We start from the raw sequence: 16500 nt of genomic DNA on the forward strand, positions 1-16500 counted from the left end.
CTGTTTGGATGAAAAGTCTCTGCGCAAGGAAAGTTACTCACATGCGTAAGTGTTTGCAGGATCAGACCCTCTGTGACTTGCCCCAGGAAATGTGATGAGCCAGTGGCTGAGTTGGGAATAGAACCCAGGAGTCCGGTTCCACCCCGCCCCCAACACTCCTTCTGCTTTAACCACTGGAAACACTGCTTCCTTCTGAGGTCTAGAAGCAGCGTCATAGACTTTGGTAAATGATTTCAAATGGTGTCTTAAACTCTAAGCCGGGACTGCATTTTTGTGTGTTTAAACAATGTCTTATACAAAGAGGCTTTCTTAGACACAGAATCTGTAATAATAGCCAAAGCTCATATACCACGACCTTTAATGAGAGTCTCCCATAGCTGCACAGAGACAACGTGATGAACATTGCTCTGGTAAATGTCTTTTCTCCATCCCCCTCCACATCCCCTCCCCGCCAGGGAAAGTTACATGTGGTGGTTTGTAATAAATATGAATAAAGTTAACGTGTGGGAATGCACGGCTGGGGAGGTAAGCTCTGCATTTGGACCAGGCAGCATTGTTAAGGATGCAGCTGAAAGCCACACAAAGTCTGGCGATGTAAAAATGACAGCCCCAGCAGCAGCACACAGCTCTGTCACATTCCACATCCTGTGTGTTTTCTGGTGTACATAATGCTTGATGGACAGCCGCACCTTTGAACAGAAGACCAGGAACAGAAAATAGCTAGGGCTACTGCTTAGCCGTGCCGGTTTCAATGGGAGGCTTATGCGAGCCTCATGCAAGCTGTCCCTCCAGCAGCCTGTCAGACTCATCAGAGAGACTGCACTGTTCACAAAGGGCTGGGATCTCAGAGGCCTATTCTGGTGCTGGCTGAGGTCAATGGAAAGGTTCCCATTGAGTTCGCTGGGCACTGGATCAGGTCCCAGTGCTGGGCTTTTCAAAGCAGCTGGACACCCAACTCCCTTAGGCTCCATTGGAAATCCCACCTCGGCTTTGAAAGTCTTAGACGTGCACAAAGCCTGTTCGAATGGGCTTTCTCTTTAATTTCACACTCCTCAATTAAGACCCAGGGCCAGGTTTCAGATTTCTGGTGGGTTTGCTCCACCTCTGGCCAGAAAAGCATGGGTAGAACATTTTGTACCACAGCGGAAATGTGGTTCTGCCTGGCTGCAGACTTTTTGCTCAAACTTAAAAGAAAAATCGCATTTAAAAGAGCCCAAATGTAACCCACTGGCGAGAGAGCTGCAAGGCCCGTCGAGGAGAGTAGGCTGCTACAACCCCACCTAAAGCGTGTGGGATCTTTAGCTCAAACTATGGGTGCTCTTGCTTTCAGCTCTGAAGATCCCTGGTGTGTTGGCCAAGACGGTAGCTGTCACACATGAATTGAAAATTTCAGCTCAAAGCTTCCCAGGAAATTATAACCCCGTGAAAAGGAAACTTGCTTTGCACCCTTAAGCACAGGATGAACCCTGGCACTCACTGCTTATAACAATCCATGCCAGGGTCCGTCCAGGGATGTACTTTGAATGTGAAATTACACCTTTGTGAATTTGCTCCCAGAGTAACCAACCTAATGCTGGGGTTTATGACAAGCTCAATGATAACAGATATCAAAAGGATACATGCAGCTTCTACGGAGCCCAGAGTGCACACCCCCACCCCCACCTCTATCTGAATAGGGTTCTTTCCCAGACATTTCCCTCTGGTGCGGCTCCATCAGTGATAGCAGCTCTGGAACAGATAGACATGCTGCCAGTGTTTTAGCCAATGTGTTGTCTAGACCTTCCCCAAGCATGGTGCATCGTGGTTAAAATGCCAATGGCTGGTGTTCACTAGTGCTCACTGTTGGAGAGGCAGCCCTCTGACCCTGGGAAAGTGTCACCTAGACAAGGAGTTGGAGGATTTAATACATATGATGTAGGACCTGGCATGCACACCCAGGCAGAAACAAGGACTCTACAGTGCCTAGCATATGTGGGACTAAGGCACCCCCTCATACACGCACAGGGCCAAAAGTGATAAAGGTTTTAGGGGAGAGAGAAATAGGGCAGAGTGAGGAAATACAGGAGAGTCAGAGGAAAAACAAACCCCTGTGCAGAGGAAGGATATGGAGAGAGGGCGTGATGACTTCCAAAGACAGAAAAACTAGATTAAAACAACATTTTACATTTAAAACAACAATGGCTGAGGCATAGATGGTTGGAAGCCAGGAAATTCTGAACTGAGTCTGACACAGCAGGCTATCTCCTGCTCCTACTGATGACAATAGGAGTCGGCTATTGACTTCCCTGGGAGCAGGACTGTGTCCCTTTCCCCAGCATGGTGTCCTTCTGGATCATAGATCTGCTCAGTAGAACAAAAAGGCATATTAGATGCTACCCTATTCCCAGTTCTTGGTAAAATGCTTCCATGCCACCTGAAGTGGTGCTTTAGCTCCTTTAGCACTGAGCTTTTAAATATATGTCGAGGGGCACCCAGGCCGTTGAGTGGGTGGTGCCCATTGGTGTGTGGAAATATGAGAGGAACTGGAGAAAGAGAGTCAAGTTTCAGAAAGGATCTAGTTTTGTGTGGCCACAGGAGCTCACGTGCGCAAGCTGGTGGCCAGGCTGCTACTGGGCAGAGGCAGCCTTCTCAGAATATAAACCCAACCTCTATTCATGCTCGGTAAAGATCTCTTTCCCACAAGTCTGCTTGCCTGCTGCATCACTTATTTCCAGTGAAACCCTGTGCGCTTGCTTTTTACATCACAAACTAAATAGATTGGTAAAATCTCAAGAGGTGGCTGTACACTGCAGCACGTGCAGGACCAGATTGTGATCTCTGATCAGCCTATCACCATGGTGTCATGTCTTGTGAAAACAGCAATAATGTTCATAGACAAATGCTCAGTATCTGATTTCACAGGCTGCCTAATGAAATATGACATGGGCAGCAGCAATCATAGCATATAATTAGACAGGACCTTCTACTACAAGGGCGTATATGTGGGGTCACCCCCGTTTTACAGATGGGGAACTTGAAGCAGGGTACATGAATTATTTATGATCACAGTCCCTCTGGCAGTCAGAAACAATCGTAAGGTTTCTTGGCATACAGTTTTACACACTTGCCACTGGAAAACTAAATCACAAAGTTAAGGGTTCAGTGATCTTCATAATTAAAAAAAGTATTTCCATGAGCTGACATTTTAGGGACTTTTTCAGGTCAGTGTGTGTAGCAGAGGTTTCGTCTTCATGGCTACACTGAGGCTGTTGCTCCATTTTAGCTTAGACATGAGGTTGAATCAGGAAAATTCCTTTTGAAATCAAAGTTTACAACAACTACTACTTGAATTTGGTTATGGTGGTGCTGACCAGCGCCTCAGACACTGAGTGACGGAATAAATGAAGATGGAATTGTAAGGAAGTATTAGAAAATTAGACAAGAGAATTGATTTATACCCAAATGTTGATGTAACCCCTTTTATTACTTACAGGGTTCCCAGCGTATTAGGCTAAATGGCAGTGTAGAATATTGGTTGCGACAATTTAAATTGTCAGAACATTTATGGTCTACACCTACATACCGATTACCATATCGATCAGTGGTTCTCAACCAGGGGTACGCTTACCCCTGAGTGTGTGCAGAAGTCTTCCAGGGGGTACATCAACTCATCTAGATATTTGCCTAGTTTTACAACAGGCTACATAAAAAGCACGAGTGAAGTCAGTACAAACTAAAAGTTCATACAGACATTGACTTGTTTATACTGCTCTATATACTCGACACTGAAATGTATGTGCAATATTTATATTCCAATTGATTTATTTTATAATTATATGGTAAAAATGAGAACACCAGTAATGTTTCAGTCATGGTTTGCTGTGACACTTTTGTATTTTTATGTCTGATTGCGTAAGCAAGTAATTTTTAGGTGAGGTGAAACTTGGGGCAAGCAAGACAAATCCTGAAAGGGGTATAGTAGTCTGGAAAGGTTGAGAGACATTGAGATATAGGATTATTCAGCCTCCTCATATCTCTGGTGCCCATTGAAATCAATGAGATTCCTGCATATATAAAAGCAAGAAAGGTTCCATTTGTTAAACTATTATATGCTGTGGGCCAAACCTTCCTCCAGTTTATACAGATGCAACACTACTGACTTCACTGGGGTTGCACTGGTGTAACTGAGAGCAGAATTTCCCCCTGTGCGTAGAGAGTTGTAGGGTGGACAGGCTGGCGTGAAGAGGAGAAGACTCCATGCATCTGAAGAAGTGGCTTTTTTACCCATGAAAGCTTATGCCCAAATAAATCTGTTAGTCTTTAAGGTGCCACCGGACTACTCATTGTTTTTTTAAGAGGAAGAGAGTTAGGCTTCACAGTGATGCCTCTGAGAACAGAAACATACCTGGTGTAATAGTATCCCTGTTGCAAAGTCATATGATCTGAGCTAGCTGGGTAGTGTTGCTCATGCCACATTACGCTTTAACCGAGGGTTTTCTTCTTGCAATACCAACCAGAATTGCATTCCAATGGCATTATAACTGGGAACATTGCAAATCAGCTCCCGCCTATTTCTAGGGGTTGGAGAACACGCAATTGCACAATAAGAAGCAAATTTCATGTACCTGCTATTCAGACACACGCTGTATACGCTGTATACACGCTGCACCCCTTACCCCGTTCTCATCCTCCGCTCCCTCCCTGATGGTTTTGACACTGTCAATCACACCTTCTCTTCTCAACATCCCATAAGCCTTTTGTGATACTGTCCTCTCCTGGTTCTCTACCTCTCTCAACTCTGCCTTTCCCCTTGTGACTTATCCCTCTCCATCCAACCTGGCATCTCAGACCATCTTTCCAACCCTCCTCCCCTTACCTCTGTCATTTGGGGTTGTAAGTTGCCCAGAACAGGGTCCAGGCTCTCCCCTATGCTCAGTGGCCAGCACAAGGTAGGAGCTATGGCAATATCAATAATCAATACAATTATATTTATCTAGATAGCGGGCCTGGGGAAGGAGGTGACTTGGCCTTCCTCAGAGGAGAGCTAAATGTAATTTATGCAGGTGAGCTGTGTTATGTAGGAGGACAGACCAGGCTTTTCTGGCATTAAAGTTTAGGAATCTATGAAAAAGGAGGACTCTGTTCTGCAGATGATACAAATGTAAACCCAGGGATTACTTGCCCAAGGTGAAACACTGGGCCTGTGGAACAGCTGGGAACTAGATGCAGATCTCCTGAATTCCCGCCAAGTATCTTAACCACAACCTTCCTCTTTCCCTGCCAGCAGCTCACGGGATGCCCCTAATTTGTATAAAATGGATCAGCTTGTACCTCCGTCCTCTTTCACATGGGGTGCTGGACAGACTAGCCTGCACAGACTAGCCTGCACAGACTAGAGCATCTAGGCTGCTCAGATTAAGGTGGAATTTCCTGTGATCAAACCTGTCATCTCTGCAGCTCTGTGGAAGATGCAGCCTATAGCCGCTGTGTTGCAGAACTCCATGGGCAGTATCTGGCCCATGTTGTTGACTATCTGACACAGGCAGAGTAGTACAGACGGAATGATAAACTGATCAGAAACCAGTGCTGTACATTTCTGGAAGTGCACCCAGTTCCATACTCACGTTCATATGACTTGTGTTACCTATGAGTATTGAGTAAGAGAGAGAGCCGTGTCATTAATTAATATGCACTGTTTACTTTAAACCCTTGTGTGAGATGTCAGAGGCATCCCAGGGGGCGGGTGTTGCGGATGAATTCCCCCTACGTTCCATTGTCATTCATTCAAACCTTGGGACTTGTGTCTTGTGGCCACTCACGTGCCCTTCTAGGGCACAAGTCTGCAAGGTGCTGACTCCCGCTTGCAAGGTGCAGAGTTGAAGGTAATGGGAGTGGAGAGTGCTCAGCACCACACAAGACTGGACCTTTACTAGGCACAGAATACACTCTATATGCTAAGTCATAGAAGGGGTTAAATCAGCACAGGCCGATTTTCCTTGCAAACCAACTTCCTTGGTTTCCTGACTCACCTTCCTCCTGCCTCCTACCCAGCACAGACTCATGAGCTCCCTTGTAACTGCATTTCGGTGTCTTGAAGAAACATTTACATCATGACTATCAATGAATAGGACAATAGTCTGGAAATGCAAAGGGCAGAGAGCACTTCCCTTCCCGGTCTAAAGCTCTGGCATAGGAGCTACTGGGTGCCTCAGGATGTCGCAGGGAGTAATTAATCTTTGTAACGGCCTTTGAAGACAAAGGGTGCTACGTGTTATTACTTTCACACCCCCGCTGAGCATTCTTGCACACTCTGATCCACAGGAGCCTAAGTACCGTTGTGACCAAATATACATGGATCTTTTCTCATCCACGTCTTTGTACCATAAGCAGTGCCAGCCCATATGCTTGGGACAGTCTTCATCTCCATGGGACAAAGAATCTTCTGTCAAATCCTCCTTCAAACTACTGTTCCAAGAAGTCGATAAAAAATGGCCATTGCTACATTTCTACCATCACCTCCAGCTCATCTTGCTGTCCCATGTGCTGTCTCCTCTGCTTAGTCTGTGTCTGTCTGCAAACGCTTTGGGGCTATGGCTTCAGATATTTGCAGCACTGGTGGTGCTCCTTAAATAAAAATATAGTGTTTGCAGCACACAGCACCACGCACCACCAGGAATATATGCAATGGGGTAAGCCACACACTGAAATAGCCCATGCACAAGCTTCAGCAGTGACAGCACGCTTAAAGCATTCTGAACTCTTTTACTAATTAAAATTTTGCAGGAAAGTCATTGTTATGGCCAACACCTTGTCTTTAAGGTCACTGAGCCTTTTTCCCCTGCAGAGCTGTCAGTTAAGCAGAGAGTGTTAAACTCCACTTTTCACATTAAGGCATTTGGTGGGATTTATGTGTTTATTTATTGGTACAATAGCAGCATGGGTGAAATATAGATTTTGTTTTAAATAATTAATTGCATAATTGACGCCTTCTTGCCTCATCTGATCAAAGGGGCTGCTCAGGATTTTGTGCATCCAGAGTTTATTGGCCTTTTATCATCCTCCAAATAAAGAAAAATTGTAGGTGAGTTGGGATTGTTCTAACTTTCCAACAGAACCACCGCTGTCATGGTTAGGAAGATTCAACTACGAACAGTTCCACGAACCTGAGCCAGCTCCAATCTGAGATTGTACAACACTGAGTTAACCCACACGTTGTTACAACTATGAAGTACAATGATGGTCCATAGTTTTCTGGTTAGATCTTTGAATAGTTCACGTTGTGAAGGACGTATGAACACTTTTAAGCCCTGGAATGGACACACCGAGTGCATATTCATAAGATTTCACTGTAGCAATGTCTGCAGTGGTATCACAATGTTTGCTTTGCACAGTTTCCCTGTCAGCAGTGAAAGGAAAGCATAAGAAACAGACCATAAAAACAGTTTGTACAACAAAGCTCTTACATCAGAGATGTCAGAACCTTGCCCCACTGCAAACTAAGGTTTTAATAATTGGAAGCAACCTTCCACTACATTATGGCTTAATTATTATTTGTATTGCTGCACAGCTCAGTCATGTACCGGAACCTCATTGTGTTAGGCACTGTACACACATAACAAAAAGGTGGTCCCTGCCCAAAGAGCTTCCAATCTAAGGCCATGTCTACACTGCATACCACTACAGCCATGCCGCTGTAAGGTACGCAGCGTAGCTGCCCTTTGCTGGCAGGAGAGAGCTTTCCTGCTGGCTAAATAAAACCACCCCCAAGGAGTGTTTTTTTCACACCCCTGACCGACAAAAGTTTAACAACAAAAGTGCAGCGTAGACATAGCCTAAGTGTAAGACAAGAGACAACAGGTGGATACAGACAGACAGACCGGGGAGTACAAGGAAACAAGAAGACAATCTTGGTTAGCTGGATAGGCAGAGGTCTCTTAGCACACCAGCTGCCTAACCATTGTCAGGTGTTATGTAGGCATCATGGAAAAGGAGAGTTTTAAGAAGGGATTTGAAGGAGGAAAATGAGGTAGCTCTGTGGGTGTTTATGGAGAGCTCCTCCCAAGCATGAGGGGCAGCATGGGAGAAATCATGAAGGTGCATGTTTGAAAATGTAACAAGTGGGCGATGAAGGCTGGCATTGTGTCTGGCTTACTGAAGTCGCTCATTTCATGACTATACCTAGTATGCCATTCAGCATTGAATCAGCTCTGCTGACTCTTGCAACAGCAGTTGGTTGGCTGGTTGCATACCGGAGGAGCCAGGATTATAACTTTTCCAAGGATAGGGGAGAATGCCCTGCGGAACACCAGTAGGGTCAGTGACACGGCCAGGAAGTAGTTTCTTGTTACAAGAACAAGGGACCGAACCGATGAACGGTGACAAATCATGTGTGAATATTTTTATTTGAAGTATTTCAAGAAACTAAAAATTCAAGAGCTTATATTAAAATCAGCTCCCATGTCAGATGGAAGTATGGCTGACCTCCAGAAAGCAAAAGGGATTTCCCCAGTCTTGGGGAAATCTTGTTGGTCTGTCCAACTTCAATCTCTTTGTCATTTTTCTGAATATTTTTCTTTTATTCCACAGATTTGAAATCCACAGAGTACACTTTCTTCCTGCACCTTCTGCAGCCACTCACAGGGGAAAGCATACACAGGACTGAAGTGAACTGAATTCTCCTGAATTAAAAATAGGATTTTTTGACCCTAGTGTCATTTGACCATGAAAAAATTACCAGAAAAATAGGAAAGGAAAAGAAACCAGCTGTTTAAAAGGTCTATATGGGCCTCTTTTGAAACGTTCAGTCCCTATTTTCATATACCGGTACCCCTGGGCTTTGCACTCAAGCTAAGGAGTATTAAAAGGGTATTAATAGGGATTTCCCTACTATAGTGAGAGAAATGTGGCTTAGTGGTCTGAGTATCAATGGGATTCAGAATCTCCTCCTCTCTGACCTGGCTCTGAGAGTAACTCCCTCTGTAACTCTGCACACCATGTCTCAGTTAGTCTGTCTGTTTTTGTCTTTGCAGCTATCTTCTCAAGGTGATCATGGAAGGTGAGGATGCGGTCAAGTTTCACTCTGGCGCATCATCATGTTGCACATTTTTACCACAGAAAGCTACGTTCGGTGTGTTTTTGGCACTCCAATTATCAAGATGAAATGCATTTACGATTGTTTTTCCAGGGGTTGGTTTGAGCCTCCATTTCTGGAAGTATTTTTCCATCATTCGGAGGTCCTCTGTTAATGCTTCCTCAATGTCATGGAAGTTTGGTGCTTGGATTGTCATGGCAAGATCATCTGCATATCCAAATTTAAGCGATTTAGTTGGAGACATGTCACTTATGTAAACATTAAAAAGGGTTGGCACGAGTACAGAGCCTTGTGGTAGCCCGTCGTTTATGGCACAGGGTAAGCTGGTCTTATTACTCTGTCTGTTACTCAGCATGGTTCAAAGCAGGCAAAGTGTTTGGTAGCAAGGTATAATTCTTGCAGGTTTCTGCATCAGGCCCTTAATCCATACAGTGTCATACGCAGATGACAGGTCGACAAATACTGTGCCAGAGCTTAATTTTTTTTGATAGCCAGCCTCAGTGTGAGTTGTGAGTGCCAGAACTTGGTCACAACTACGTTTTGGTCAGAAGCCTGCCTGTTCAACAGGGATAACTGGCTCAGTAAAAGGGCGTATTCTTTTGAGGATGATCCGCTCAAGAAGTTTATAGGTTGTGCTCAGTGGAGAAATCAGCCTATAGCTTCCCAGTTCACCAGTGGGCTTCTCAGGCTTTGGAATGGCAATGACCATTGCTGCAAAGATAAAAACGAGAGCCAACATCATTCAGAAACTCGCAAGCACAACCTGGGGTGCATTGGCATCAGTGTTGTGACCATCTGCCTTGGCGCTTGTACAGTTGGCAGATGAATATTGTGCACCGGTATGGAGCAGAGGCAGCCAGACATGACTTGTTGACACCCAGCATCTCCTAGCAGCACCCACCAGGATTGGGGCCCCACTGGGCTACACTTTGGTACAAAACATTTTGCTAGCCAATTCTTTGGGGGTGGGGGGGTGTCTCCTACTCTATTCAGCATTGCTGAGGCCTCATCTGGAGTACTGTGTCCAGTTTTGGGCCCCACACTACAAGAAGGATGTGGAAAAATTGGAAAGAGTCCAGCGGAGGGCAACAAAAATGATTAGGGGGCTAGACCACATGATTTATGAGGAGAGTTTGAGGGAACGGGGATTATTTAGTCTGCAGAAGAGAAGAATGAGGGGGGATTTGATAGCTGCTTTCAACTACCCGAAAGGGGGTTCCAAAGAGGATGGCTCTAGACTGTTCTCAGTGGTAGCAGATGACAGAACGAGGAGTAATGGTCTCAAGTTGCAGTGGGGGAGTTTTCGGTTGGATATTAGGAAAAACTTTTTCACTAGGAGGATGGTGAAGCACTGGAATGGGTTACCGAGGGAGGTGGTGAAATCTCCTTCCTTAGAGGTTTTTAAGGTCAGGCTTGACAACACCCTGGCTGGGATGATTTAGTTGAGGATGGGTCCTGCTCGAGCAGGGGGTTGGACTAGGTGACCTCCTGAGGTCCCTTCCAGCCCTGAGATTCTATGATACTCAAGCTGATTCCCCTGGGGTCAGGAACGGCCACACCCAGTGACACCTCATTTCGCAAAGATGGTGCAGACCCTTTTTCCAGGTCCTCTCCTGCCGGGCACTGTGAGACCCATGCGGGTGGGGCTGGAGAAGAGAGAGTGAAGATGATCATTACTGTGTGCGCTGCGGTAGCTCCCAGGAGAGGCAGCCAGGGAGCAGGACCCCCTTTGGGCTCGGGGCAGGGCGCCCACCCACACAGCTAGCCGGGTCTCTGCCCCAAAGAGCTTCCAAGCAGGGTGAGATGGGGGGCTCAAGAGGGGAAGACCAGGGGCAGCTCGGCTCGGCCCTTGGGGAAGAGAGGCGCTAAGGGGCCACGCCCTGCTGCTCCCGGGGGTGGGCAACCCTCGCCCTGGCCTCGCCCCCCTGGCCAGCCCCAGCCGCGGCGGGAGGCCCGCAGCTCAGCGGGGTCCCGCCCCGCGCAGGCAGGGGAAGGCGCCGGGCGGGGTCCGGGTCCGCAGGCGGCGGCGGCGGCTGGGCGCGGGCTGGGGGTTCCCGGTTCCCGGCACCCCGCCTCCTCCTCCTGCGGCCGGAGCGAGCCACCGGAAACCCGACTGGCTGCGAAGCGGGGCGAGGAGGAGCAGGAGGGAGCCGGGGCGGGGGGAAGGCGCCGGGGCCAGGCTGGCTGCACGTCCCGCTCCCCGGGCAGGCGGATCCGGACCCCCCCCGGCCCGGCATGTTTGAGCGCCCGGATCCGGCGTCTGCACCACCAGCCGCGGGGCTCCTGCTGCCGGGGACGAGCCCGTGACTCGCGGCGAGCAGGGGACGCGAGCGGGCTCCGGCCATGGAAGAGGAGGTGAGTAACTTGGGGGGGCCCGCGGGAGCCGCCCCGACACCCCCCCCCCTTTCCAGAGGGGGGGGGGAAGGAGCCCTGAAAACTAGCAGCCCCCCAGGGGGAGGAGAGGGCAGGACGCGGCCGGGGGGGGGGCGGCAGGGCGAAAATCCACCTCCCCCGGGGTAGAAGGGAAGACGCTGCCCCGGAGCCTGAGTTTTCACCCCCCCCCCCATCCCTAGTTGCATGTGTTGCAATCCGCAGCGTTCCCTGGGCTGGACAGACTCTTCAGCCCCTTTTTCTTTTTATTCTTTTTGGGTGCAGCTCTGCCCCCAGCCCAGCGCGTTGCAGTTCTTAAAAAGCAAAATAGGAATAACAGGATGGAGACAGGGAAAGAAAGTCTGCTCCTTGTGTGTGTCCACCCCCCCTCCCCCGGGGGGGGGCTGGCGGGTGAAAGGGAACAGGGGAGAACAGAGGCAGCTCTGACTAGGGCCTGGCCTGGCCTGAAGACTTTTTTTTTTCTTCTTTTTCTTCGGTTTTGGTATGCGATGGCATTTGGCCCGGGAAGCGGAGGGTGAGCAGATTGTTGTTGATGGATGATAGGCTGGTAATAAGGGGGAAAGGAGAACTCACTGCTTCCGTGAGAGCTGCTCACTCTGCTTTTGCTCCGACCCAAGATAGACGCCAGCCCAAACACGCACCTTCTAGTGCACTGGGTCTCCTGGGTGGCACTGGAAGATGCTGTCCCCTTCTGCCAGCTGGGGTTATCTAAAGTGCCCCCAAAGCTCCTTGCTGAATGCAAACGTGGATGGGTTAGTTTGAAACCGAAACAGGAAAAGGGGCACCGGGCATCACAACCCCCCAGCAGCTGGGTGCCGGTTATCACACGGAAGAGCCGCTGAGAATGGCCGCCCAACATGAACAAGCAAAACACCTAATGTCTTGGTGCCCCGGATACAGACTAACGCGGCTGCTACTCTGAAACCTAATGCCTGTTGCAGTTTCTGCTGTCTTGGCAGTGCAGCAGGTGCAAGGCGCTCACGCTGCTGTAAATCGCTGCCTGATAAATAGTATAAAGGCCTCCGTTTTTTTAAATGGCAGTCTTGCTGACTTTTGGCTTTCCCATGGACAAGTTACAGAATAGCAGCAATTCACTGGCTACAAAAAGAAAAGGAGGACTTGTGGCACCTTAGAGACTAACCAATTTATTTGAGCATGAGCTTTCGTGAGCTACAGCTCACTTCATCAGATGCATACCGTGGAAACTGCAGCAGACATTGTATACACACAGAGATCATGAAACAATACCTCCTCCCATCCCACTGTTCTGCTGGTAATAGCTTATCTAAAGTGATCATCAAGTTGGGCCATTTCCAGCACAAATCCAGGTTTTCTCACCCTCCACCCCCCACACAAATTCACTCTCCTGCTGGTAATAGCCCATCTAAAGTGACAACTCTCTTCACAATGTGCATGATAATCAAGGTGGGCCATTTCCTGCACAAATCCAGGTTCTCTCACCCCCCCCCACCCCCCTCCAAAAACCACACACACAAACTCACTATCCTGTTGGTAAAAGCTCATCCAAAGTGACCACTCTCCCTACAATGTGCATGGTAATCAAGGTGGGCCATGTCCAGCACAAATCCAGGCTTTCTCACCCCCCCCTTTTTTTTTCCCCGGACACACACACACACACAAACTCACTCTCCTGCTGGCTGTAGCTCACGAAAGCTCATGCTCAAATAAATGTGTTAGTCTCTAAGGTGCCACAAGTACTCCTTTTCTTTTTGCGAATACAGACTAACACGGCTGTTACTCTGAAACCTGTCATTGGATACAGTTTTCCCTCTGGCTTTTAAATACGAACAGCCACACTGGATGAGACCAGTTGTCCATCTAGCCCAGTATCCTGTCACAGGCCAATGCCAGATGCATCAGAGAGAATGAACAGAAGGAGAATGAACAGAACAAGGCAATTTATCGTGTGATTCATCCTCTGTTGACCTGTCCCAGCTTCTGCCAGTCAGAGGCTTAGGGGCATGCAGAGCGTGGGGTTGTATCCTCGACCATCTTGGCTAATAGCCATTGATGGACCTATCCTCCAGGAACTTTTCTAATTTTTTCTGAACCTGGTTATGCTTTTGGCCTTCACAACACACCCTGGCAACAAGTTCCACGGGTTGACTGTGCATTGTGTGAAGCAGTACTTCCTTATGTTTGCTTTAAACCTGCTGCCTATTAATATCATTTGGTGCCCCCTGGTTCTTGTGTTGTGTGAAGGTGTTAATAACACTTCCTTATTCACTTCCTTCACACCAATCATGATTTTATAGACCTCTGTTGTATCGCCTCTTAATAGTCTCTTTTCTAAGCTGCGCCATTCCAGTCTTTTTAATCTGTCCTCACATGGAAGCTGTTCCGTACCCCTAATCATTTTTGTTGCCCTTCTCTGTACTTTTTCTGATTCTTGTATATCTTTTTTGAGATGGGATGACCAGAATTGCATGCAGTATTCAAAGGGTGAGCATACCATGGATTTATTAAGCAGCATTGGTATTTTCTATCTTATTATGTGTCCCTTTCCTTATGGTTCCTAACATTCGATTAGATTTTTTTGACTGATGCTGCACGCTGAACAGATGTTTTCAGAGAACTTTCCATGATGACTCCAAAATTTTTTCCTTGAGTGGTAACAGCTAAGTTAGACCCCATCATTTTGTACATAGAGTTGGGATTATGTTTTCCAATGTGCGTTACTTTGCACTTATCAACATAGAATTTCATCTTCCATTTTCTTGCCAGTCATCCAGTTTAATGAGATCCCTTTGCAACTCTTTGCAATCAGCTGTGGACTTAACTATCTTGAGTTATTTAAATGGTTTCAATTCGTTGGGTGAAACTGGTCTATCCCTATTTTTGTACTTTCAAAGTATGGGTATGATGAAACCCAGTCATTTAAAATGAAACCCTTATTTATGTCATCATACTTCCCAATTCTCTCCGTTTAAGGATTTTGTACTGGTGCCCATCACCATAATGTCTGAGCCTCTGCCAGGCTAATAGATTGACAAAGAGCCTTGTGCTTCATGAGGGTGTCAACTCTTCTCCCATATCAGGCTATGGGAGGTTCTGCTTGGGAAGGGATTGAATTTGGGAAAATGCATGTGGCAATTGTTTCTCTTTCCATGCACTGTCTGTGTTCGTGCATCTTCGACCCATTGCATAGTAATCTGTCTCTTCCAGGATTTATTCTATAAACTACGAGCTTGCAAGCAACTTAAACAAATGTCATTCTTTTTCTCACATCATCTGGCTACAGCATTATTTCCTCCTCCTTTCCCCAAATGAGAGTCTGCTGCCCTTATATGGGCAAAGCTCCCACTGCTAACTGGAATGGGAGTTCATCCTGTTTGAGGACTTCAGAATTGGGCCACGGCACATTTGATGTTAAGCCTTCAAGTTATGCCTTTCCCCTACTTCATTTCCGGCTCCAAAACTGTGTGGCAAGGCCTAGGGTGTCTGAAAACTGGCAATAAGACAGTTGGGAGACTGCAGTGCAGCCCAAGTTGGTAGCGACTGAAAGTTATTATCCATGGGCCTACATGAAATTAATCCACATTACAAAAGCCACCTTCCAGCTGGCAACCTTCTTAGCTGTTTTGGTAAGCAGGCCGAGGCCTGAATGAGCTTGGATACTGAACCAGACCAAGAGGTGGTCACCCCCAGTTCAGGAGTGAGACGCATTGGCAGGGTGCTGGGATGACAGCTTTCACTCCAGCTGCCAAGGCTGCCCCTTCTGTGTACCGATGACTTAAGTTTGCAGTTCCGCTCGCTCTGCACTTTTTTTCTAATGCTAAATTAATACTTCACAGGCCACTTTTTCAAAGACAGCCTCGAATTCTGCACCCACCAGTAATTGCAAATGTAGTTTCATGAGCCCGATCAACCATAGGTGGCAACGGTTAGCGTTAATTGTCTAGTTACCTGATTTGCTGTTACAGTGTTGATAGAAAGCTAAATTAGAACACTTTGACCTGCAATATTGTATGTGCAAGATCAGAGGCCAAGTTCAGGTCCCCTGGGGAAAAAAAATAGTTTTACCAGATGGCACTAGGGCATTGGTTCTCAACCAGGGGTACACAGAGGTCTTACAGCAACTCATCTAGAGATTTGCCTAGTTTTCCAAGGGGCTACATAAAAAGCACTAGCTAAGTCAGTACAACACTAAAATTTTATACGGCTCTATCTACTATACACTGAAAAGTAAGTACACTATTTGTATTCCAATTGATTTATAATTATATGGTAAAAACGAGAAAGTAAGCAATGTTTCAGTAACAGTGAGCTGTGACATTTTTGTATGTTTATGTCTGATTTTGTAAGCAAGTAGTTTTTAAGTGAGGTGAAACTTGCAGGTACGCAAGACGGGTCAGACTCCCAGAAGGGGGACAGTTGTCTGGAAAGGTTGAGAGCCTCTGCACTAGGGTATTCGTCAAAAGTAGAGGGAAGTAGTTCTTGTTAGAGGTGTACTTTTGATTAGTCATAGTTAGTTACAGTTGCTATCTATCTGCTTGAAATGAGATTAGTGAAACTGAGGCAGGAACTTCAATACCTTATGTATAGTTAGTTCATAAACCACCATAGTGATTAAATTTTTTTTTGCTCAGAAGACATGAAACTTGTGGTTTTGTGAGCCTGAAAATACTGGGAGAGGAGGCTGGGGGGAAGTTAGAGCTGGTTGTTTAAGTTTAAAAAATAAAAAGCCTCTGAAGTTTTCCATCCTTGCTAAGATTTGTAATCCTATGTGACCCACATACCAGGTCCGAGAGCACAGAGTGGAACTGAGGCCCCGATCCTGCAGTCCTTGCTCTGGCAAAGCTCCCATTAACATGATATGCTAATGTTGTCCCTTCTGGCACAAACCTACTTCGTTGCCACAAAAATAGTCCACGAAAATGTCAGATGCTGTTTCTGAGCGGACCCTCCCCTGTTTCACTGTAACAAACATGAATGTTTAGTTATGTTGACTTTTATGCCTGTGACATTACATGTTTCCTTTGCTCATTTTCACCTCTCTCTTGAGAAAGGATTAGACT

General features: G+C 46.8%; 1 protein-coding gene across 1 annotated transcript in view; it reads left to right on the plus strand.

The window, feature by feature from the left end:
* Positions 1-11045: 11045 nt before the first annotated feature.
* Positions 11046-16500, plus strand: part of PLEKHO2 (pleckstrin homology domain containing O2) — a 41433-nt gene continuing 35978 nt past the window's right edge. The window contains exon 1 of the mRNA XM_084640467.1: positions 11046-11425. Coding sequence (XP_084496593.1) covers positions 11414-11425 — 12 coding nt within the window. The 5' untranslated portion in view covers positions 11046-11413. The remainder of the gene's footprint in view (positions 11426-16500) is intronic.

Source organism: Lepidochelys olivacea (genome assembly GCF_965140295.1).
Source record: "Lepidochelys olivacea isolate rLepOli2 genome assembly, chromosome: 10".
Taxonomy (NCBI): domain Eukaryota; kingdom Metazoa; phylum Chordata; order Testudines; family Cheloniidae; genus Lepidochelys; species Lepidochelys olivacea.